Source organism: Pseudophryne corroboree, chromosome 1 (genome assembly GCF_028390025.1).
Source record: "Pseudophryne corroboree isolate aPseCor3 chromosome 1, aPseCor3.hap2, whole genome shotgun sequence".
NCBI lineage: Eukaryota > Metazoa > Chordata > Amphibia > Anura > Myobatrachidae > Pseudophryne > Pseudophryne corroboree.
Window position 1 is genome coordinate 624,911,647 of NC_086444.1, and position 25,253 is coordinate 624,936,899.

General features: G+C 43.4%; 1 protein-coding gene and 1 pseudogene across 1 annotated transcript in view; one reads left to right on the forward strand and one right to left on the reverse strand.

Annotated features, from left to right (window-relative positions):
• Positions 1–14,818: 14,818 nt before the first annotated feature.
• PRSS57 (serine protease 57) overlaps positions 14,819–25,253 on the reverse strand; it is a 34,564-nt gene continuing 24,129 nt past the window's right edge. The window contains exons 3-5 of the mRNA XM_063924387.1: positions 16,137–16,281; positions 15,776–16,036; positions 14,819–15,684 (exon numbers count right to left, since the gene is read on the reverse strand). Coding sequence (XP_063780457.1) covers positions 15,529–15,684; positions 15,776–16,036; positions 16,137–16,281 — 562 coding nt within the window. The 3' untranslated portion in view covers positions 14,819–15,528. The remainder of the gene's footprint in view (positions 15,685–15,775; positions 16,037–16,136; positions 16,282–25,253) is intronic.
• LOC134948807 (5S ribosomal RNA) lies at positions 22,653–22,772 on the forward strand (annotated as a pseudogene).

Genomic DNA, 25,253 nt, shown 5'->3' on the forward strand with positions numbered 1-25,253 from the left:
AGGTTATGGCGGTGATGACGGCCCTGCTCTGCCATCAGGGTATCAGGAACCTACCGTATGTGGACGTCTTGCTGATCCTGGCGAATTCCCCAGATGTTCTCCTCCGTCATCTGGATCTGACAGTCCAGTTTCTGCAAGCCCACGGGTGGCTCATCAACTGGAAGAAATCATCCCTGGTCCCTGCTCAGAGCATGGTGCACCTGGGGGCATTGTTGGACACACACAACCAGTGGTTGTTCTTGTCTCAGGAGAAAGTCTTGAAACTTCAGGTCAGGATGCAATGCTTCCTCTCTCGCTCGCGACTGTCGATACCGATGCAAGTACTAGGCCTCATGGTGTCGGTTTTCGACTTGGTAGAGTACGCTCAATTTCATTTCTGCCCTCTGCAGAAGCTGATTCTTACCAAGTGGGACGGCCTGCCTCACCGGATCAGGTCTCACATGATCTCCTTGTCTCCGGAGGTTCATCTGTCACTGAGCTGGTGGGCAAGAAGTGACTTACCACATCAATTCTTGCTGAGTATGCATAATGGATGTATCCTCCAGACTGCTATGTGTTGCTCTCAGGCAGCCATGTCTGGAGTGTCATCAATCCATTTGGCACAGCAGCAAACTCCCAGTTGTAAGTAAAGTGTCCAGCTGGTAACTGTAACTGGTAACCGCGCCTCCATAAACTCTTAGTGGCTTCCTCAGTCACTATGTGGTCACTATATGGTGACTGAGGAAGCCGCTAAGAGTTTGTGGAGGCGGTGAAATGAATGTAGACTGCAACGGTAAAATGTAATGGAGTCTGAGATCACCAGAGGTGTGGGATGCCGGCTGATCTCGGACATTTTTTTAAAGGGGTGATCACTTACAAGGCAAAACCATGGTGTTTTCACACCTTTTTCACATATTTTTTTTTCCACTGAAATGTATTAATGAGCTTTGGAGCAGTTTTCATGGAAAACTGCTCCAAACCCCACTGGCTGATCACTGTTAGAAAAAAAATAATAATTGTTTTTCTCTTACGTCCTAGAGGATGCTGGGGTCCACATTAGTACCATGGGGTATAGACGGGTCCACTAGGAACCATGGGCACTTTAAGAGTTTAATAGTGTGGGCTGGCTCCTCCCTCTATGCCCCTCCTACCAGACCCAGTTTAGAAAATGTGCCCGGTGGAGCCAGTCACAGATAGGGGAGCTCCTAGGAGTTCTTTTAGTTTTTTTTTTTTTAAAGAGTTAGGTACAGGGAGGCTGCTGGCAACAGCCTCCCTGCTTCGTGGGACTTAGGTGGGGGAGTTAGATCTAACCCTCTGAGGTTATTGGCCCCTATCTCCGCTGACAGGACACTGAGCTCCTGAGGGTGTCAATCACAAGCCCCCGAGGCAACCGCTCGCTCCCGCAGCACTGCCACCACCCCCTAACAGAGCCAGAAGACGTCGGTGGTGAGTAGGACGCCGGTGCCCCGACAAGCGGGGAGCCGGTGAGGATGGCGGCATCAGGGTGGGAGCACAGTACTGATGCTGCGCTCCGGAGGGCTCAGAGGTACAGTGTGCAGCACCGTGAGGGGCGCCCTGGGCCAGCGCAAACACCCTTACAGTGGTCACTATTGCTATCAGGGACTTTGTACTGCTGCTAGCGCCATTACCTCAGGCCAGTATAATCTGTATAAGTGCGGGAAGACGCGCCATTTTAGGGGGCAGAGCTTCTCCTCGGAGCGGATCCAGCACTCACCAGCGCCATTTTCTCCCTGCTGATCACACTACAGAGACGCTGACAGGGAGCGCTGACCCTCCACATAATTCCAGCTATCCTGTGCGGTACCAGGGGGTTATAAAAGGGGGGGAGAGTGTTTATTCACATTACTGTGTAGTCTGTTTAGGTTACTCAGTCAGCGCCAGGCATTATTATATATCTGTCTACGGGGGCACTGTGTGGGCTGGCTCCATAACTCTGCGTCTCTCTGAAGGTACTGGGGGAAACTGTGTCTGACATTTTCCTGTGTGTGTGTGTGTGTGTGTGTGTGTGTGTGTGTGTGTGTGTGTGTGTGTGCTATATATCTCACATTACTATGTCTAGGGACTGTATCTTGTGCTGCAGAGTATGTATCTTCTCCAGAAGAGTCTATTCCATGTACTGTACTCAGGAATGCAATATACTGTGTCAGCCCTCTGAATCCGAACCCCAGTAGGGGGCTTCTATTAAGGGTATGATATCCCAGATTTCATCTAGGATAGCTCATTATGAGACTGAACACACAGGTTTTAAAAAACTCTGTAGAGGTTTTGTCATATTCTACTCCCACTACCTCAACAAACTCTCCTAGTATATGCCCAAAGAAGCGTGCTCTTGCCCAGGTAATGCAAGTCGACACGGATACCGACTCTGGGTGACGGTGATGGGGATATACTGCTGGGGGAGGCATCCCATGCTAAAGGGGTGCAGCTAATGATTAAGGCCATTCGGGACGTTTTACACATTACTGACAAGGTACCTGAACAGGTCGGGGAGGCTTACTTTACAGACAATAAGAAAGTCTCCCTTACCTTCCCTGCGTCTAGGGAATTAAACGCATTATTTGAAAAATCCTGCAAAAACCTGGAGAAAAAAATTCCAGATCCCAAAGAGTTCTGGTTGCTTTTCCTTTCCCTGAAGAGGATAGGAAAAAGTGGGAAAACCCTCCTATAGTAGACGCTTCTGTTTCTAGATTGTCTAAAAAGGTGGTTTTACCTGTCCCTGGGTCTACCGCTTTGAAAGAACCGGCAGACCACAAGATAGAGACTACGCTCAAATCCATATACACTGCTTCAGGTGTGGCGCTTAGGCCCACTATTGCTTGTGCATGGATTTCTAAAGCCATAGTAAAGTGGTCAGGCACATTACTAAAGGCTTTAGATACTATGGATAGAAGTGACATAGAAATGTTTTTACGTCACATACAGGATTCTACGGGTTTCATGGTGGAGGCCATGAAGGACCTTGGTAATCTAAATGCACGGATGTCTTCCATGGCTGTCTGCAGATGGGGAATCCAAGAAGAGTGTGGAAAACCTACCCTTCACAGGTCAGGCTCTATTTGGGGAAGCTTTGGATGCGTGGATCTCCACGTCAACCGCGGGTAAGTCAACCTTTCTTCCCTCAGCCACTCTGATGCCGAAAAAATACTTCTCTGCATCTACAATGCAGTCCTTTCGGACAGCAAAGGTTAAGAAGTCCAAGTCCCCTTCCACCTTCTTCAGAGGTGATCGGGGAAATTCCAGAAAACCTACACTGGCAGGTTCCCAGGAAAAGAAGCCGGGTTCTGTTTCCTCAAAATCTTCAGCATGACGGTGGACCTCCCAGCCTGGAGGTCGGGCAGGTGGGAGCACGTCTAAGAAATTTCAGTAAGGTCTGGGCGTCCTCAGGCCTGGACCCCTGGGTACAAGATATTGTATCTCAGGGGCACAGACTGGAGTTTCAAGAGCTCCCACCTCACAGATTTTTCAAATCAAGCTTACCAGCTTTGCTGACAGAAAGGGATATCTTACAGGAAGCCATTCAAAAATTGAAAAGGGCAAATGTCATTGTTCCAGTTCCACCTCATCTGGAAAACAAGTGTTACTACTCAAACCTTTTTGTGGTGCCGAAGCCGGACGGTTCAGTCAGACCAATATTGAACCTCAAATCGTAAAATCCATATTTGAGGGAATTCAAGTTCAAGGTGGAATCTCTGAGAGCGGTGATCTCCGGTCTGGAGGAAGGGGAATTCCTGGTATCCTTAGATATCAAGGATGCATACCTTCACATTCCTATTTGGCAGCCACACCAGGCTTATCTCAGGTTCGCGCTGTTGGACTGTCACTATCAGTTCCAGGCGCTGCCATTCGGCCTATCCACGGCACAGAGAGTGTTCACCAAAGTAATGGCAGAGATGATGCTTCTACTCCGCAAGCAGGGAGTGAACATAATTCCATACCTGGACGATCTGCTGACAAAAGCATCAACCATGGAGAAGTTATTGCAGTCCATTGTTCTCACAACTCGACTGCTCCGGGATCATGGTTGGATCCTGAATCTTCCAAAGTCACATTTGGAGCCGACAAGGATATTGTCTTTCCTAGGGATGATCCTCAACACGGAAGTGCAGAGGGTATTTCTACCACTGGAGAAAGCGTTGGTGATACAAACAATGGTCCGGGATGTCTTGAAGCCTACCCGGGTATCCGTTCATCAGTCCATTCATCTTCTGGGGAACATGGTTGCCTCCTACGAGTCTCTACAGTACGGAAGATTTCATGCACGGTCCTTCCAACTGGATCTTCTGGACAAGTGGTTGGGATCCCACCTACACATGCACCAGAGGATACATCTGTCACCGAAAGCCAGGATTTCATGCCTATGGTGGCTGCAAATACCTCACCTTCTCGAGGGCTGCAGGTTTGGGATTCAGAACTGCATCCTTCTAACCACGGATGCAAATCTCAGAGGTTGGGGCACGGTAACCCAAGGGGAAAACTTCCAAGGAAGGTGGTCAAGTCTGGAATCCATCCTTCCAATAAACATTCTGGAACTGAGAGCCATATACAACAGCCTTCTACAAGCGGCACATCTTCTGCAAGGTCATGTTATTCAGGTGCAGTCGGACAATGTAACGACGGTGACCTACATCAACCGACAAGGCGGAACGAAGAGCAGAGCTGCAATGACAGAGGTAACAAAGATACTCCTCTGGGCAGAAAGACACGCGATGGCGCTGTCAGCAATCTTCATTCCAGGAGTGGACAATTGGGAAGCAGACTTCCTCAGCAGACAAGTGGGGACTCCACCCAGAGGTGTTCGCAGAGGTGACAAGTCTTTGGGGCATACCTCACATAGACATGATGGCCTCCCGCCTCAACAAGAAGCTTTGCAGGTACTGTACCAGGTCGAGAGACCCACAGGCAGTGGCGGTAGATGCACTGGTGGCTCCGTGGATCTTCCAGTCGGTGTATGTGTTCCCTCCACTCCCACTCATCCCAAGGATTCTAAAACTTATAAAGAGAACAAGAGTTCAGGCGATCCTCATTACTCTGGACTGGCCAATATGGGCTTGGTACGCGGCTCTTCTGGAGTTATTGCTGGAAGATCCGAGACCTCTTCCTCTTCGGGAGAACCTTCTGCAACAGGGGCCGTTCGCTTATCAAGACTTACCATGGCTACGTTTGATGGCATGGAGGTTGAACACCAGATCTTAGCTCGGAATGGCATTCCAAATAAGGTTATTCCTACCCTGATCCAGGCTAGGAAAGGAGTAATGTCTAAACATTAACATAGCATTTGGAAAAAGTATGTGTCTTGGTGTGAATCCAAGAAGTTTCCTACGGTGGAGTTTCAACTCGGGCAGTTTCTCCTCTTCCTGCAAGCAGGTGTGGATGTGGGCCTCCGTTTGGGCTCCATAAAGGTCCAGATTTCGGCTTTGTCCATTTTCTTCCAGAAACAGTTGGCTTCCCTCCCTGAGGTTCAGACTTTCTTGAAATCCAGCCTCCCTTTGTGCCTTCTACAGCACCTTGGGATCTTAACACGGTGCTGCATTTCCTGCAATCAGATTGGTTCAAGCCTTTACAGGACGTTGAGGTCAAGTTTCTTACTTGAAAAGCGGTCACACTGCTGGCATTAGCTTCTGCTAGGCGTGTGTCTGAATTGGGGGCTTTGTCCTGCAAAAGCCTCTACTTAATTTTCCATGAAGATAGAGCTGAGCTCAGAACGCATCAGCAATTTCTTCCAAAGGTTGTGTCTGCTTTTCATATCAACCAACCTATTGTGGTACCAGTGGCTACTGACTCCTCAATTACCTCAAAGTCCTTGGATGTTGTGAAGGCTTTGAAGATTTATGTGAAGAGAACTTCTCGTCACAGAAAGTCGGACTCTCTGTTTGTCCTTTATGGCCCCAACAAGATTGGGTGTCCTGCTTCTAAGCAAACGATTTCTCGCTGGATCAGGTTCACTATCCAGTATGCTTATTCTACGGCAGGCTTGCCGTGTCCAAAATCTGTTAAGGCCCACTCTACTCGTAAAGTGTGTTCTTCCTGGGTCTCGGCATTACAACTTTGCCGAGCGGCAAATTGGTCAGGGTCGACCACGTTTGCTAAGTTCTACAAGTTCGATACTTTGGCCTCTGAGGACCTACAGTATGGTCAATCGGTTCTGCAGGAGCCTCAGCGCTCTCCCTCCCATACTGGGAGCTTTGGTACATCCCTATGGTACTAATGTGGATCCCAGCATCCTCTAGGACGTAAGAGAAAATAAGATTTTAATTACCTACCGGTAAATCCTTTTCTCGTAGTCCGTAGAGGATGCTGGGCGCCTGCCCAGCGCTTTGTTTTCCTGCAGTTATTACTTGGTTCAGTACTGCCTTGTTACTTGGTTAAGTACTGCATTGTTACTTGGTTAAGTACTGTTGTTCAGCTGTTGCTGAATTGTTTCAAGCAGGTTAGCTTGGTTTGCCTTGTTATGTGTGAGCTGGTGTGACTCTCACCACTATCTGTGTATTTCCTTCTCTCGAAGTATGTCCGTCTCCTTGGGCACAGTTTCTAGACTGGGTCTGGTAGGAGGGGCATAGAGGGAGGAGCCAGCCCACACTATAAAACTCTTAAAGTGCCCATGGCTCCTAGTGGACCCGTCTATACCCCATGGTCAGGGCTTAAAATGGTCCTGGAGAGGTGGTGGAACTCATTTACCCTGCCACTTACCCGCCACCTACTCCCCTCCCCCTCACATTAAGTAGAGCGAAGGTCAGTGCTAGTGTTTTTGGCACCCCCTGCAAAATATAAATTAGTGCCCTAGTTCCTATACTTTATGAAAGGACCTTGATCTCACAAAGAAGCAACATGGTCACACAATAGTACCCCCAATTCAAATTACACCACACAGTAGCACAATCTAATTAACATTACACCGCACGTACTGCCCTTGATTCATATTATCATTCACAGTAATGCTCCTTATTATGGTTATTTCACTCAGTAGTGCCCTTTATTCATGTTGCACTACACAATGGTACCCTTTATACACGTTATGCCACACAGTAGTGCCCCTTATACACAATTCCCACAGTAGTAGTGCCCCTTACACATAATGCCCACAGTTGTAGTGCCTCTTACAAATAATGACCACAATAGTGCCGCTTATACACATAATGCCCACAGTAGTGCCCCTTATGCACATCTCTGCCTCTGTCACTCCAGCAGCTCACCACCTGTGTCCCTCCAGCAGAGTCTCCACCTCTCTTGTCCCTCCAGCTCCCTCTCATCTTGTCTTCAAGATGCATAGAGCCTGCTCCTCTTCACTTCAGCAGTGCTGACAGCATGACCTCACATACGCTGTGTCAGAAAAGGAAGCAGCTGGGACCTAAGGAAGGGATGAATGCTGTCCAACTTACACTGCGTGTGTGAGTAGGTGTGGACTGTAGATGGAGGAGGAACATGGATCCACCAGGACCTGAGGAAGGGGATGGTGGCTGCAGCTCATCAGTAACACTAGCACCCCCTGCATAATTGATTGACATAGGTGATGGGGCGGGCTTTTCTGTTGGAATTACTGTGCACGGCAATGGAGGTGGTGAAACAAGTTCCCCCTACCATTACAAGTGGTGGTGCTCAGTTCCAACTTGTCCCCCCCCACTTTAACCCCTGCCCATGGTACTATTGTGGACCCCAGCATCCTCTACGGACTACATGAAAAAGATTTACTGGTAGGTAATTAAAATCCTATTTTTACATTTCCACACCGGTGGTGTCCCGGTGCGCTCCTCCTGTCAGCTGATCTCCAGTTTCCTGCACTGTGACCCTGGTCATCTGATGTCTACTGTAAACTGGCATCTCAGTTAACAGCAGACATAAGATGACGGGGTCACAGAGAAGCCGGCAATTAGAAGTCCGAAGCCGGAGGAGCTCACCGGGACACCGATCACTGGGTAAGTGCAGGGGGGTAGGGGGTTTACCCTATGACAGCGGCAGTGACGATGCACGTGCAGCACATGCTCAGGGTAGTTTGTTGTGAAAAATGCCACGAGAAGTCTGCGTAGGGCATTCTGTCCCTGCATGCGATCATTGATCTATCCCTGCGATGTATTAAATTTTCGAATTGAAGATTGGGGTGAGTTTATCACATCACATCTGCATCTGAGATGCGGATTGTGATAAATATGCCCCTATGTCATTAAGAAGTTCATGAAGTACGCATACAGTTTGTTCCACTAATACAGCAGGAAAGTTTAAATGAAATAAGTAGCACTCTATTGATGAGAGCTGTGTAAAATGTCAGATGAATTTGTCTGATGCCAGGACAGCACATGTGTTTTCTAGTATACTGCAAAGATGGTAGGTGGCTCATTCATTTCTGACATTTAAACTTAAAATAAAAAAATCTAGGGAAAATCAACAGCAAAAGAAGCAGAGTTACTCCAGGTCCAGTGGTGACTTTGTGGCTGTATCAACAATCATTCATCAGCTTTTACATACAGGGCAGCCATTGCGGGGGACTGTGGGGACTGGAGTCCTGGGCTCTTATAAAGAGGGGGGCCCACTCCTGGCTCCTGCAATAGCGGGTGCAGGGAGATATTAAAACAAGCCTTCCCTGCGTATCTGCTCTCTGTGAATCATTCCTGCTCCACCCATATGTAATATCATGATATGTGACATCACATAGGGGTGGAGTGGTGTGGCAGAATCTTTTTTTGTTTTTTTTGGGGTGGGGGGGCCCTATCTATTTTGTTAGTCCCAGGCCCCACAATTTCTGATGGCAGTCCTGTTTACATAACATCCATATCCGTCATAAACATGCATTTAAACAGACCTTTTATCAATGTAACACACATTAATTGAAATTGTCTGAAAGTAAATTAATCCTGTTCCTGCTGTGGCCGGAAACCAGAGCATCTGAAGGAAACACAAGAATGAGAGGAACATATAGGGGTTACCTGCTTCATTAGCTTTGCTCCCATCCCACAAACTCCCCACAGACGGGACCCTGGTCCAGGTAATTATTATGTCAAGATGCTGCACACTTGTGGCGCTACAAGTGTCCTCTAAACCTGTGGTCACAGTAACTTGGCATGTGGTTTTTCAAACCGAAGCTTTATACATTTGTCAATTTGTATACAGTAGTTTACATGTAACAGTTGAAGTCTGGCCTTTACTAAGCACTTCTAAGACATTTATTTTCCTTTTGTTTATGTTTAAGCCGCTCCAAGGTGGCGTTTGCTGTGGACTTTGGGTAGTGTCGGACTGGGGCATGAAGATCTCACTGGGGAAATGCAGTAGCAGGGGGCCATGGTAAAGGATGTGGCCAGGCTCCAGTGAGGGTGTGGTCAACCATAACAGGGGTTTGGCTAACCAATAGAGAGTGCATTGGCGGGCCCCTTGATACATATATATAGTAAATGATACTAGTGCATGCATAATTATGTACCAGATTAATAATAGTAATGCAATGTAAAAAATACACCATAGTCCTGTGCAGTATAATGAAACAAATGTATAAAATGTATAAATAAATGCATTAGGATAGAGTCTGGAACCTAATCCCTAGTGGAGGAGGTGGGCCCACAGGCAGTGGGGCCCCTGTTCCCCTGTGGGCCATCTGACCCTGACTTTGGGTCATTGTCCTACTAGAATATATATATATTCTTCACCTAAGTGTCTTGCAGACAGCAGAACATTTATATCATATTCCTTCCATTTTGCCCCTATTTTGATAAATTTCCCAGTCCTTGAATCATAGAAGCATCCCCTTAGCTTTATACTATATTCATTATTCTACATGTTAAGGATTTCACGGATTTTATACTGTATGTGTGCCATACTGTACTTTGTTTCTTTATGATGGATGTGATGGTGCTGCAGTGGATGGTAAATGTCTTAAACCTGCCTCTTATTGGTGCTATTAAATAACGTATTATTGGATTGCTTTGAATGCTCTTTGGATTATATGATGAAGCGCATACTGTATGGAAACACATTAACCAACTGTGGGACCTCTCACAGCAGTGGCATATCTATAATATATGGAAGGCACTGTGGCCCTATATCCAGAACAGACTCTTGCACTGTACCATGCAGCGGGCACCCTTTCCATAGACAGATGTGGCTATTTTCAACACCAAGGGGCTGATTCATTGTCACACACAATTTGGCCACATCTGCAGCCACATTATGAGCTCAGAAATAAATGTGGACCTATGCAGACACTCCCACACAGATACACCAGCTCAGCCGCAAGTAGAGATGTGTCTGAGAAGTGACTCCAATCTACTGCAATTAGTATAGATGCTAAAACTCACAAGATCCATCCGCAAAGTGGACTTGTGTGCAACTCTGAACCACTCCCTAATTGTACAAAGGTGGGCCCCAAAAAATTATGTGAAGACAAATGACTTCACCGGGAACAATTTGGGTGTCAGTTGGGCCGGTCTGGTGGTCAGTTCCAAATCCAGTGTCCCATCTCCTTTAGCTATAAAGCATGGGTTCTCAATGCTAATCCTCAAGTAACACCAACATGTCAGATTTTGTGGTTTGCTTTAATCTTGCACAGGTAAGTTATTCTATTTTGCTGTGTTAGTAATTATTTCTCCTGTTTCCACAGACAAAATATGACTACTTAGTGGTACTTTAGGATAGTTTCTGCCACCCTGATGCTTATTTCAGTGTCCTATCCCCTGATGCAGAAATGTTTATACTATATATACCATGTACTTGTCATACATTGTCTTATACTGTAAGTTGTTGTTTACTTGTTTTGCTCATTTGATTATGTAATTTTTAATGTACTGTGGAACCTTTGTGGCATCATATAAATAAAGGACAATAATAATTATAATAATAATAATCATAATAATAATAATAATAATAATAATAGTTGTTTGTAACTACTGGTATAAAGGATTCCAGATCTAGCAGCCTTTGCTAGGTGATTGCTTCCATTGTAGCGCATTCCTCATAGGTGCTCATTGTCTTATATGTGACCATCTGTACATTGACCTTGCTATTGTGTTCCTGATTACTATTTGTTGCTGCTTCCAGCTAAACTCCTATTTGCCTGCCAGTGTACCAGACCTATAGCATTTAGATGCCATGGTGTAAAAAATCAAATGTGAGAATGCCAAAGGGGGAAACTTTTCTTTTTTTTATATTAATTGTAAAAAGATTATTATTAACATAATTTATAAAATCTTTTATTGTCACTGTAAACTAAAATAGGCAAATTCACTTAAGTACAGAAGTATAGATTTCTTCCACTTCAGAAATAATTAAAATTTGGGTTCCATTTAGGTTTTTCAGTGCTATGTGATATACTGTAAAATCTGGAATCTATAAAGCATGTTTAGTCTCCGACTAAGTATGTGTAGTCTCTGACACTACCATTTCGTAGTCTGTTTTTTTTTTATAGTCCAATGCCTCATTTTACCTGCCCAGCAGCAATGAGGAATTGCACCTGCTTCCTAGGTCATTGGCACATCATCATCATCCTAAAAATATGCTGACTCTGCATTGGATAACATTTTGCTGCATCAGACACTGTGTTGACCTGTAAACGTGTGTATAGTCTGCATATACAGTTTCATGATAGTACTTGTGGGTGGTTTCCTCTTGATTTTACAGCCCATTTGGTACTGCTTGAGTAACAAAGTACATAATCTGAGGTTAAGCTTGGTTGATACAAGGGTCATAGCCAAGTCCGGGAGGTGTAGCTACGCCTACACCGACAGCGGAATCCCAGCACTGAGAATGGCGACAGCTTCCAGGTAAGTATTTTTAGCCTAACCCACCTGTCCCACAGCCTACACAGCCTAACCATTAATATGCTCTCCCTCAGCCTAACCCTAATTCCCCCCACCCCGCCCCATTTCCGCGTCATCCCGATGATCGGAATCCCGACAGTGGAAGGTAAGTATACCCCCAATAGCCCCCTAACCCCCCTCCCCCCAACCCTATCCCTCCCTGCAGCCTAGCCCTAACCCTCCTGGGGGGAAGGTACCTAACCCTAATTCCTCATCCCCACAGCCTAAACCTATCCTCCCAGGGCCATAGCCTAACCCTAACACTTCCCCTGCAGCCTAAGCCTAACCTCCCTCCCGTGGCTTACCTGTCTTGTGTCCCGGTGGATTGTTGTTCGGCATCTTGGCTGTCAAGATTCCGGCGCCGGGCTGGTGACCCTATTCGGGATGCCGGTGTCGGCATTCCATATAGTGTCAGGATACTGACTGGATCACCGTCAACTGTTGCTACACAGCTATACTATACACGGGTGGTCTTCTGTATGCCGAATGTCGGGATACCGGCGCCGGAATCCTGACACCCGGCATACCGACAACTATTCTCCCTCGTGGGGGTCCACGACCCCCCTGGAGGGAGAATAAGATAGTGTGGCGCGCGTAGCGCACCACCGTGCCCGCAGCGTGGCGAGCGCAGCGAGCCCGCAAGGGGCTCCTTTGCGCTCGCCACGCTGTCGGTATGCCGGCAGTCGGGCTCCCGGCGCCGGTATGCTGGTCGCCGGGAGACCGAGCGCCGGCATACTGTACTACACCCCTATACACAAGTGGTTCCCACCTGGGTGCTGAGGCTCCCTGGGGTGCCTCGGCGCCCTAGCAGAGATGCCCTGTGTAGGTGGTCAAGGACCAATTAAAATTAATTATTTTCAATTTAATCGGCAAAACCAGTGCTTGTGGCATCCAGTCATAAAATATGTGGACAAACATTAGCAAATCCTGTCACTCACCACATAACTGACCCTAATGATCACATCTAAACACAATTTACTTAATTCAATATTTTTGTTTTCATTTCACAATAAGAAACTTTTGGCCTAGAGATGCCGTTAAAAAATTCTGATACTCTTGGGCACCGTGATTCAAAAAAGTTTGGGAATTACTAATGTACACAAACATTCTGGCCCTCTACTGTCATCTAGTGGTGTTTAGTGATAATGCAAACTACTCGTAAGTGTCTGACTTCATCATCATCCCAAATTTCTTGTCCCATATGCAATCTTCCTGCACTCTAATACTACTGATTTGTATTATCTGTCTTGAGAGTGTGCAAATTTGTTTTCTAAGTGTTTTCTTTTCTAGGAGATGTTTATTAAACTAAAAAAAATGCAGTCAATCCTCCGAAAGAGTCCATTTTTTAGTGAAATAATTCTGCATTATAGTGTTTTATGGCTATTTAAGAAGTGGACACTGAAGCAGAGCTTTGTATGGGGACTGCAAAAACAACCTGTTTACCAAGCTCCAAAAAGCCAATCTTGGTCCAGCTAGATACTACATTGATGCAATGTTGTTGTTTGCAGAGGCATGTACAGTAGAAGCATTAACGTGACTTCTGGAGAGTGCCCCCTTCCCCTCAAATGAGTCACCAGCATCGTTGTTATATATAGATTGGGCAAATTAATTGCTAATGCAGAAAGATATTTTTTTAACTAGTCACACTATAATTAGACCTAAGTAAGCAGTTCTCCTGTAACATTTCCACTACAGTCAGTAAGTCACCTTCTGGCCTGAATTCCCTAAGGAAATTAGCTCTGTAAAACAAAATGCAGGTGTCCCTGTAGGAAAACCCCTCCCCATGCTGAATAGTACTAGGGCTCTTAATAAACTCTCTGGTGCGGTAGAGACTAGAGTTCTGAGCAATGAGTGAGAATCTAAGAAGCGCTTGCCTTGCTGTTATTCAGAGTCAGTGGCGTATCTATGCACACCCCGCACTCATTTCTTCAATACTTACCTCGCCAGGGTCCAGCATCAGCAGGTTGGTCTCTAGCTCAACTGTCCTAATTAGAAGGGGTATAAGTATTTGGTTTAGATCACAGGTTCTCAAACTCGGTCCTCAGGACCCCACGCACACAGTGCATGTTTTGCAGGTCTCCTCACAGAATCACAAGTGACATAATTAGCTCCACCTGTGGACCTTTTAAAATGTGTCAGTGAGTAATTAATGATACACCTGTGCACCTGCTGGGTTACCTGCAAAACATGCACTGTGTGGGGTCCTCAGGACCGAGTTTGAGAACCACTGCTCTAGATAGATCCATGTTCTCCAAGCTTGAAAAAGGAGACTATCTCCGAAATGCATCGTTTGGACGACATTGACGTTTTCTACTTGGAATTTTCCTGCTGGATGTCTATCTCTCCTCCATGGAACAAGCCTGTGTGGTGGTGCCATGTTACTAGATCAGGACTCTCATTGCTTTGCTAAGCATTTGCCCACCACAACTCCCTTGGAGGGTGAGAGACTTTTATCTGGGATCAGTGCAATTTTTTCCATTTCTGCTGTTTACAATTTTATATTGTATGTTTTAAAAGTGTGTTTATATCAGAAACACTTTAATTTTTTACTTTTTTGTTATAGGTGCGCCTGTTTGCACATATATATTTTGTTCCTTGTACTGTTGTTTCTTAGGGATGTGGAATTCCCTATAATATGTGACGGCTGCCTTTATTACAATAATTGTGCACCACAGAATACGGTATAATATCCTATTCACATAAGGGCCCAGATGCATCATCGCTTGGAAAGTGATAAAATGGAGATTGAAAAAGTACCAGCCAATCAGCTCCTAACTTCCATGTCACAGGCTGTGTTTGAAAAATGGCAGTTAGGAGCCGATTGGCTGGCATTTTTTCACTCTCCATTTTATCACTTTCTAAGCGGTGATGCATCTAGCCCTATATCAGTTATAAATAAATCCAAAACACTTGAGGGTTGTTTTGTCAAAACCAAACCAAAACATGGGGTGTGCACACATCTCTATTTCAAATCTAGAGCAAAAAAATCAGATATTAAAAGAATTATAATTGTGCATTCTTTTGCAGAGATCAAGCATGGTAAGTTATTTGTAAATGTGTCCTTTTGATTTATTCCCACTTCCCCAGAAGCAGGCTAATGTGCATTACAGTTAAGGCCCCCATCCACTAGTCAGATTTGGGCAGTTTTCTTCAGATTTCGATGCATCTGACCGTCATATCTGAAGAAAAGTGTCACATTGTATGGCTATTCAGATCCAATGCTCACTCCCGTGTCAGATGTGTCTGAACTACAGATCTCTGAGGCTGCCCCAACTATTTATCTGAATCTGTAGAAAGCAGGTGCACATCGGATTGTGTTTTTTACTTCAGATGTATCTGATCAGATTCATCTGAAGCGTCACTTGACTGGCATCTCCCTGACCATTCCCACCCACCAAGAGGGGGAACAGCGGCAGCAGCAGCAGCAGATAAATCACATGTAGCATGTGTGCATCAGATATATCTGATGCGATCTGGCACATGATCTATTGCATCAGATATATCTGAAGTGAATGTAATGAAAATTAAAGCCAGGGTCTGATCCGATTCCCGGGACGCTCCCGGGAGAGTTCAAGAGAAATCTGATGCTATCTGCAGTTCAGACAAGTCTGAGTAGTGGATGGCCACCTTAAAACTACACAAATCTCTTTTCTGATAGCTGTTCATTTAAAATACAAGGATACAAGCAGCACAACTTTATAATAACATTCCAAAACAGGAGACATCTATTATAATTATTTCCATGTGATTGCTTCTATGAAGATCTTATTATCACTTTCTCTATCCAAGACAGAAAGGATGCGACGCGTGTGTACACATCTGGGGTTCTGGGGTTTCCACAGCGAAATCCAGAAAAAGACACCACTCCTTCAACACGATTTTGGCAGACAAGGGGGCCTCCAGAGTCACCCTGCAAAAATAAATGACACAGAAAGGTTGTGTTACCTATCAGTGGCTGTTGAAGACAGGGGTTAGTGGACGCCTATCTCTCCTATACTTACAGAGCAGAAGCCCCTGACCCTATTTCCAGGAGTAGCAGTACACAGCATGCTATTATAGATACCCTGTGGCCAAGACACATTGCAGGCAGCACCACTGATCACATTTACATCTGTTTCCATCAGAGCTCTGGGTAATGTCCCAAAATCAGTTATTGTGCCCCAACCAGCCACAGAGCAACGGGAGCCGGGACCCACTTCTGAGTTGATGTCAGGAAGACTGATATTCATTACTGAGGAGGTGATGGTAGCTGAACTGTTCAACTGAGAGCATAAACAGAGAAAAAATATAATGTGGACAATTTTAGAGAAGCCAAACACTGTAAATCCAATTGTGCTGTGGATAGAAGGAATCTATTCTTACCTTTAGGAGGAGGATATCATTCCGAAAAGTGGTGGGGTTGTATTCCGGGTGTTGGAATGAGTCCTGGATACTTAACACCTGAACTAAACGATCAGGTGCGCGCAGGTTATGAGCACCAAGTACCACACGTACTATGTCCACAGGCCTGCCACAGAAACACAGCTTGTAATCTCTATTGTGAGCAGGACTGTATATATAGTGAGATATTTATAGCAGCAATAAATGGCAATTAGGTAACGTGTTCTCAGCAAAGATTATAACATTTGTTTTGTGTTTATTTAAATATAAATTGAACTTTGAAACATGAACTACCCCAATATTTAAATACACACAGTACTGTGCAAATGTTTTATGCAGGTGAGGAAAGAATGCTGCAAAGTAAGAATGCTTTCAGAAACAGAAGTGTTAATAGTTTATTTTTATCAATTAATGAAATGCAAAGTAAATGAACAGAAGAGAAATCTAAATCAAATCAATATTTGGTGAGACCACCCTTTGCCTTCAAAACAGCATCAATTCTTCTAGGTACACTTGCACACAGTTTTTGAAGGAACTTGGCAGGGAGGTTGTTCCAAACATCTTGGAGAACTAACCACAGATCTTCTGTGGATGTAGGCTTGCTCATATCCTTCTGTCTCTTCATGTAATACCAGACTCAATGATGTTGAGATCAGGGCTCTGTGGGGGCTATATCATCACTTTCAGGACTCCTTGTTCTTCTTTAAGCTGAAGATAGTTTTTAATGACATTGACTGTATGTTTGGGGTCACTGAACTGCTGTAGCATAAATTTGGAGCCAATCAGACATCTCCCTGATGGTATTGCATGATTGATAAGTACCTGCCTGTATTTCTCAGCACTAAAGCACAAAGAAACGGACAACGTTGAGGACCATAAACGCAGTTGTCTGCCAAGGAAACTTAGTGCATCAGATGAAAGACACATCATGCTTACTTCCCTTCAAAATCAGTAGATGTCCAGCAGTGCCATCAGCTCAGAGCTGGCAGAAACCAGTGGAACCCAGGTACATCCATCTACTGTTCGGAGAAGTCTGTAAGGAAGGTGTCTTCATGGAAGAATTTGGCCAAAAAGCCAAACCTTTGATGTGGAAACAAGGACAAGTGACTCAACTATGCACAAAAACATATGAACTGGGGTCCAGAAAAATGGCAGCAGGTGTCCTAGAATGATGAGTCAAAATTTAAATATTTGGCTGTAACAGAAAGCAGTTTGTTTGCCGAAGGGCTTGAAAGCCATACAATAATGAGTATCTGCAGGCAACAGTGAAGCATGGTGGAGGTTCCTTGCAAGTTTGGGGCTGCATTTCAGCATGGCATTGGGGATTTGGCCAGGATTAATGGTGTCCTTAATGCTGAGAAATACAGACAGGTATTTATCCATCATGCAATACCATCTGGCTCCAAATTTATTCTGCAGCATGACAATGACCCCAAACATACAGCCAATGTCATTCGGAACTATCTTTAGCGTAAATAAGAAGGAGTTCTGGAAGTGATCATATGGTCCCCACAGAGAGCCCTGATCTCAACTTCATCGAGTTAGCTCACCAAGATGTTTGGAACAACCTCCCTGCTGAGTTTTTTTTTTCAAAAACAGCAAGAGTACCTTAAATAAATTATGCTGTTTTGAAGGAAAAGGGTGGTCACAGCAAATAATGACTTAGATTTCTCTTCTGTTCATTCACTTTGCATTTTGTTAATTGAGAAAAAAAAACTATTAACACTTCTATTTTTTAAAGCACTCGTACACCAGCCTAAAACTTTTGCATAGTACTGTATATATATGGTATTTGGTGCAGTCAAGTCTAAGAAACAGGAAGCCTGATTACAGACACAACTGACAGCTTGTTTTAAAGAAGTTTCAGACAGAAGGGATAGGGCTCCTGACGGTGAACTAGTTATCCAGATGATAGGCCAGGGGATGGTTACTATTAGGGGTCCTGGAACTTAGTGGTCTCTGGAGAAGTTACTCCTGTTTTCAAAAATACCTACTGTGATCTGTTATGTCACCTGAGATTTGCATGTAACTGCTGACATTCTGCTAAGAACTGCCCGTCTCTGTAAAGCTGTGGAAAATTAACCTTTGATTTGAAACTTTACCCACTGTATGTGATCCTTGTCACTATATATACAGAAATATATATATATATATATATATATATATATATATAGGTGGAGTTCCCAAGGGAGCTAGAATGTGTACCAATGTTTCTATTAGACTGACCAGTGTCCGTTCCCAAGAGTTGACCACAACCTCTTATGAATTCTTCATTTATTCACATATAGGTTAATAATCCAGTTAATCTCTGAAGTCTACTCAATGACCATTTGGTGATTTCAGATCTGTAGATAACAACCCAACGCATTTCATCCAATGGACTTCATCAGGGGTCTAAAATTAAGCTCGTCATCTGATAGACCTAATGAGGCATTTATCGATGCTACTAAAATTATCCCACGAGTAAAGGATTAATATGGGACTTTCATGATAAAAATAGAAATTTGCTGTTCATAACAGATTTACTGTATGAATAAAGCTTGTAAGCCCTGGAATACACACCTAAACTGCTGAAATCACCAATTGGTCATTGAGTGGACTTCAGAGATTAAGGGGTATATTCAATTAAAGTCGGATCCATTCCGACATGTATTTGTCGGAATGGATCCGACAACCCCTATTCAATCCCATCTTAATTCGACTTTTTCAAGTCAAATTTAGATGGGACGCAGAGGAGGAGAAGGGGGCGAGCCGCGGGGGGACAGCCGGCGGGCATACAGGGAGATCAGCGCTACGGAGTAGCACTGCAGCAGGATGTCATTCAGCTGCCCGACCTCACGGCAGCTTCCACCCGGTTCTAGCAGCGTGCTGGAGCCAGGTGGAAGCTGCCGTGAGGTCGGGCGGCTGAGTGACATCCAGCTGCAGCGCTACTGTAGCGCTGATCTCCCTGTATGCCCACCGGCTGTCCCCCCGTCTCCCTGCGGCTCCCCCTCCTCGCCTCCTCTGGGTCCGCATCTCAGTCCGACATCATTTTGATGTCGGACTGAGATGCTCGAAAAGGGGGCCAAAACCTGTCGGATTTGGCCCCGTTTTCGACATAAACACGTGGATCGGCAGCTATTCCGCCGATCCACGTGCTTTTCGACAAGTTGAATTTATCTACTTGTCGAAAAATGTAGCAAAATATTGAATAGGTCGAATCAGTGAGGTCGGGCGGCTGAGTGACATCCTGCTGAGTAGCGCTGATCTCACTGTATGAAATGGTATCACATAGCTGATGAAAAATTAACATAGGTCATTTATTATAGACAAGATGCAGCACATAAAAATCAAAATACATAAAAAGGAGAATAAAAATAGTGTGTGTGTGTGTGTGTGTGTGTGTGTGTGTGTGTGTGTGTGTGTGTGTGTGTGTGTGTGTGTGTGTGTGTGTGTCTATATCTATCCATCTACATAAATTAGGCTCACTTGATGAAAGATAAATATACATAAACAGGAGGTATATATATATATATATATATATATATCAATATGTACACAAAATTCTTTAAAATTGCATTAACTTTTTTTGCTCATCTCTAGTGTAGGAGGTCAGAGAGGTGTAACCAACGCATTTCGTCTATGTGACTTCATCAAGGGTTATGCCCTTGATGAAGTCACATTGACGTTTCGTCTATCTAACTTTGGGTACATCTCTCTGACCTCCTACACTAAAGATAAGCCAAAAAATTGTAATTCTACTTTAAAGAATTTTGTCTACATATTGCTATATATATATATATATATATATATATATATATATGTAGCAAGAAATTATACAGCGCCACTTGTGGGGTAGGGTCTCAGTAAAGGAAGTGAATTAAAATCACTAAAATATTGAAAACACACGTAACCTTGTCTGCCAACCCTTAAGAATGCAATGCTGGTACAGTACTGCTAAAAAGAGTAAAGAGTGGGGGATAAGGGTACCGGCGACCTGTGTTGTTTAAAATATAGTTACTAAAACTTAAAATTTATGAGCCAAAAAATATATAAGAATACAAACAAGTTTTTAATAATATATAAGAGTGGAATAAAACATAAAAAAAAAATTTGGACACTAATAAAAGCATAAAGGTAGGAGGGAGAGACCAAAAGAGAAGGAACCTACAGTAGCTGAACCACGGGACAAAGGCATCTTTAACTTGTCTAAGCACATTCTAACAGAATCAGAGGTAACACTCCTTAGCAAGGGTCTGTCTTTTGCACCAACAAGTGGTTTGAATAAGTTTGAGACCTTTATTGACATAAATAAATTTGTGAGAAAATTAACTTTGAAGAGACATTTCTTGCGTAAAGAAGATGCCGTCATAAACAACTATGAGGAACGATCCAAATCTGGCCTTAAACCAACATCAAAGTATTATCCTCAGGAGTCCAAGGGGAGCAACGTCAGCATTTTTTATGATATGGTAAAAAAGGACTTATGTGACACTGAACTGAAACCGACTGAGGGAAAGAATATGAGGAACTGTGAATGTGAAGCCCTGAAAAAACAAAAGGAGGCACTAAGATTGTTGGGAGATGCTAATTCCTACACACCACTTTAGAGTGATCCAAAGGAACCTTTTGTGGAAGAATTAAGGACCATACTTTTACATGGCCTACGAAATAATGTGATAACAAAGGAAGAATACCAATTCCTTATGCAATCCAATCCCATTACCCCCATTTTTTACTTTCTACCTAAAATCCATAAATCCCTGATCAATACACCCGGTAGACCAATAGTGGCAGGCATAGGTTCACTGACTTCCAATTTATCAGAGTACGTGGATGTTTTTTTGAAAAACTATGTTACAGCACTGCCATCATATTTAAAGGATACAACATCGATACTCAATATACTTAGAACAGTGGAGTGGAAGGACACGTATATATGGGCGACAGTGGATGTCCAATCCTTGTACACATGCATAGAACACTTTAAAGGCATATTTGAACAATGATCCAGCCCTGACCTCTATCCACCGAGATTTTATTTGTGATCTTATGCTTTTTATCCTCAGCCATAATTATTTTAAGTTTCTTAACCAGTTTTACTTACAATGCTGCGGCACAGCTATGGGGACGATTTTTGCCCCAAGCTTTGCTAATTTATTTATGGGATATTGGGAAAGAACACATGTCTACAGCTCTAATGCTTTTAAGGAGAATGTGGTACTCTACAAACAATACAACGACAACATTTTAATCATTTGGAACGGCACGGTTGAATCTTTTAATGAGTTTTTAAGTATGCTGGGAAGTAACGACATGAATTTGACCTTTACCTCAAACACCAATGACAAATCTGTTGAATACTTGGACTTGATTTTAACTGGTGAAAATGGAGGCATCACCACTAAGAATTTTATCAAAGAGGTAGACATGAACAGTTATCTGCACTACCGAAGCAATCACCTTGAAAAGTGGAAGAATAACATCCCAGCATCACAGTTTTCAAGGATAAAGAGGAACTGTACGAATCTCAAGGACTGTGAGGATCAATTGGAGATCTACAGTAAAGGTTCAAAGACCAAGAATACCCGGGGCCCATTCTAAAGGAAGCGCTAGAAAAAACAAGGAGTGTGGACAGAGAAGACCTCCTGAGGTACAAACCAAGAGATGCTAAGAAGGATACAGTCGCTTTTATCACCACTTACAGTCAACACGAAAGGACCATTAGGAATTCGCTTAAGAACCACTGGAACATCCTTCTCATGGATCCAGTACTTAAGGACATCCTACCGCCCGATCCAGTACTCATCTTCAAGAAATCTAGAAACCTGAAGGACCATCTTGCACCTAGTCTGTTAAAGGAGAAGTCTACCCGGAGCACCCCGATGCCGAAATGTGTGGGTTCCTTTAAGTGTGGGAAATGCAACGTATGCAAATATTTACATCGGAATAGAAAAACCTTTAGCGATATGGAGGACAAGAAACAGTACACCATAAAAGAATTGATGAACTGCAATACTATGTCCGTGATCTACCTACTGGAATGCACCTGCAAAATGAAATACGTAGGCAAGACCAAGAGACCGTTAAAAATGAGGATCCAGGAACACATAAGGAATATCAAGAACAAGGCGGAGAGCCATACTGTTTCCAGACATTTCACATTACAACATAACTCTAATCCTGAGGATCTCATGTTCAAGGCAATTGAAATGTCTGGGAGAGAGAGGAGGGGACCTTGCGAACAAACTCTCGAGAAGAGAGATGTACTGGATATTCCAGCTGCAGACCTTGCAACCCACGGGTCTGAATGAAGAATATGAGATTGCACCTTTTCTATGAGGTGCTGTATCCTCCGACATTCCTTGTTTTCGCTAAAATCCATTCAATTTCTTGCACACTCTTTTAATTCTTTCAATTCTTTCTAGGTGTCTGTATCACACTATAGCATTTTAATAAATCACCGGGTCTCGAGTGTTATTGAACGATCGGATTCCTGGTGTTACGATGTCTACTTTCGTGTACAGTCAAACCACACTGGCACGCCCAATCTCGTCCGATCTTGGAAGCTAAGCAGTGTTGTGGGCCTGATCAGTACCAGGGAGGGGGACTGCCTGGGAAGATCAGGTACTGTAAGGACTGACAAATGACGTCAAGCCAACTAGTGACCGATCTGATATCACTTGGTACTAATAGGTTCACATTATTCATGGTTCACCTTATAATTTTTGAATATAGAGGGATTTTTCTTTATACAAATCATTTAAGTATCTGATATCATCACTATTTCCATTAGTATTTATATATATATATTTATTATTTATTAATATCCGCCTGGTTTTTCTTCTTACCATCATTTTTATTATTGTGGTTGTAATATTACAACTTCTTTGCAAGTCACACTAATATTGTCACCTGTAAGGTTACTAACCACCGCTATATAGAGCTTAAACAGAGATGTCACTCTTAGGCACACATCTAATAGCGTTTAAACGCATGTTAATATAATTCTCATTACATATGGGTTATTATGTTACATTATCCCCTTATCCAATAGTCTCCATCATATTTATCCGTGTGAAAAACTAGTACATACGTTTTTTTACCATATATTTTTCTTGTTTTATCTATATGGAGTCGTTGCCATGGATACCAGCATACTACGAATTCTGTATCTCCAAAAACTCCTCTAAGATGGCTACAGCATTACCTTTATATTCTATGGATTTTCCCCACAACAATATGGCTGCTGCAGCTACTTAATGGGAAGGACATTTACTACACTATGAACTGAACATGGACTGCTGACACTTAGGAGATGCCGCAGGCACATGCGCAGCTATCGAGGAGCGCCGCCGGCGCATGCGCACTAGCGAACCGGAAGTGGGGCGGAAATACCCGGAGACACGTGACCCGCTACCTCCGGCACCGGAAGTGTGGCGGAAATGCCGCACTTTACCACATTTTTATAGTTTTGGAGGGTTTAACCAGTCTTTTAGCTTTCTGAAACACTCGTTTTTAGTCTAAACATGTTCATAATGATCCTTAGTGCCTGAGGCCATGTTTTGATTTAGTGTCCTTGATTGCTTTTATGTTAAATGTTTTTATTGAGTCACATGACTAATTATGACATCACAACCCCTGAGCTAGTATGCCAGGGGTATAAATAGGCATGTTATCTCACTCTGTCCCTACCCTTTGAAGAAGTCTGGTGTGACGAAACTCGTTGGGTTCCCTGCATTGACCCCCTTGCCTATTTTTAAGTTAAGTCAGATCTCCTTACCTTTTTACAAAGACCTTTATTCTTTTATTAGTGTCTAAAAAATTTTTTATGTTTTATTCCACTCTTCTATATCAGGGGTTCTCAAACTCGGTCCTCAGGACCCTACACAGTGCATATGATTTGCAGGTAACCCAGCAGGTACACAAGTGTATTAATTAATCACTGACACATTTTAAAAGGTCCGCAGGTGGAGCTAATTATTTCACTTGTGATTCTGTGAGGAGACCTGCAAAACATGCAGTGTGTGGGGTCCTGAGGACCGAGTTTGAGAACCTGTGTTCTATATTATTAAAAACTTGTTTGTATTCGTATATATTTTTTGGCTCATAAATTTTAAGTTTTAGTAACTATATTTTAAACAACACAGGTCGCCGGTACCCTTATCCCCCTTCTCTCTCTCTCTCTCTCTCTCTCTCTCTCTCTCTCTCTCTCTCTCTCTCTCTCTCTCTCTCTCTCTATATATATATATATATATATATATATATATATAAAATATTATACCTCCTTTTTATGTATATTCTATAATCAAGTGAGCCTGTGTTTTATATATATATATATATATATATATACAAGCGAAGAAAATGGGAGCACTCACCAGTCTTCATTAAAGTAGAAATTTATTGTAAATTCATACCAGACAGAGCATCGACGTTTCGGTCCTCACTTGGACCTTTGTCAGGCCTGACAAAGGTCCAAGTGAGGACCGAAACGTCGATGCTCTGTCTGGTATGAATTTACAATAAATTTCTACTTTAATGAAGACTGGTGAGTGCTCCCATTTTCTTCGCTTGTGTATTATACTGGTGATTCTAACTAGATCTCCAGTTTTGGACGGCACCCCAGCAAAGAAATTTTAGAACGTGAGTGTGGACCCAACGCTTGGTATATATATATATATATATAAAAATATATATACAAACTCTTATTTTTTTTATACCCCTTTTTTTATATTTAGTCCTTTATGTGTTTCATCTAATCTATTATAAATTATCTATGTTAATTTTTCATCGGCTATATGATCCACTTTCTTACATAAAATTTTTTATATTTTATTCTCATTTTATGTAGTGCCAACACCACTGGTCGCTGATACCCCTAACCCCCCCCCCCCCCCCCCCCCCGCTCCCGCCTTCCCCCTTTATAGTACTTCTTACAGCATTCCACCCATGCTGAATTTTTAGGGGCCAGCTTACACCCTTATTGTAAAAGGGAGTGTTTTACATATATTTTTTCAATTCTATCTCCACAAGTGGCACAATACTTCCACAATCTCTCTCTCTCTATGGGCGGGATGTACTAAGCGGAAAATGCGGTAAACTCCCTGTTTACCGCATTTT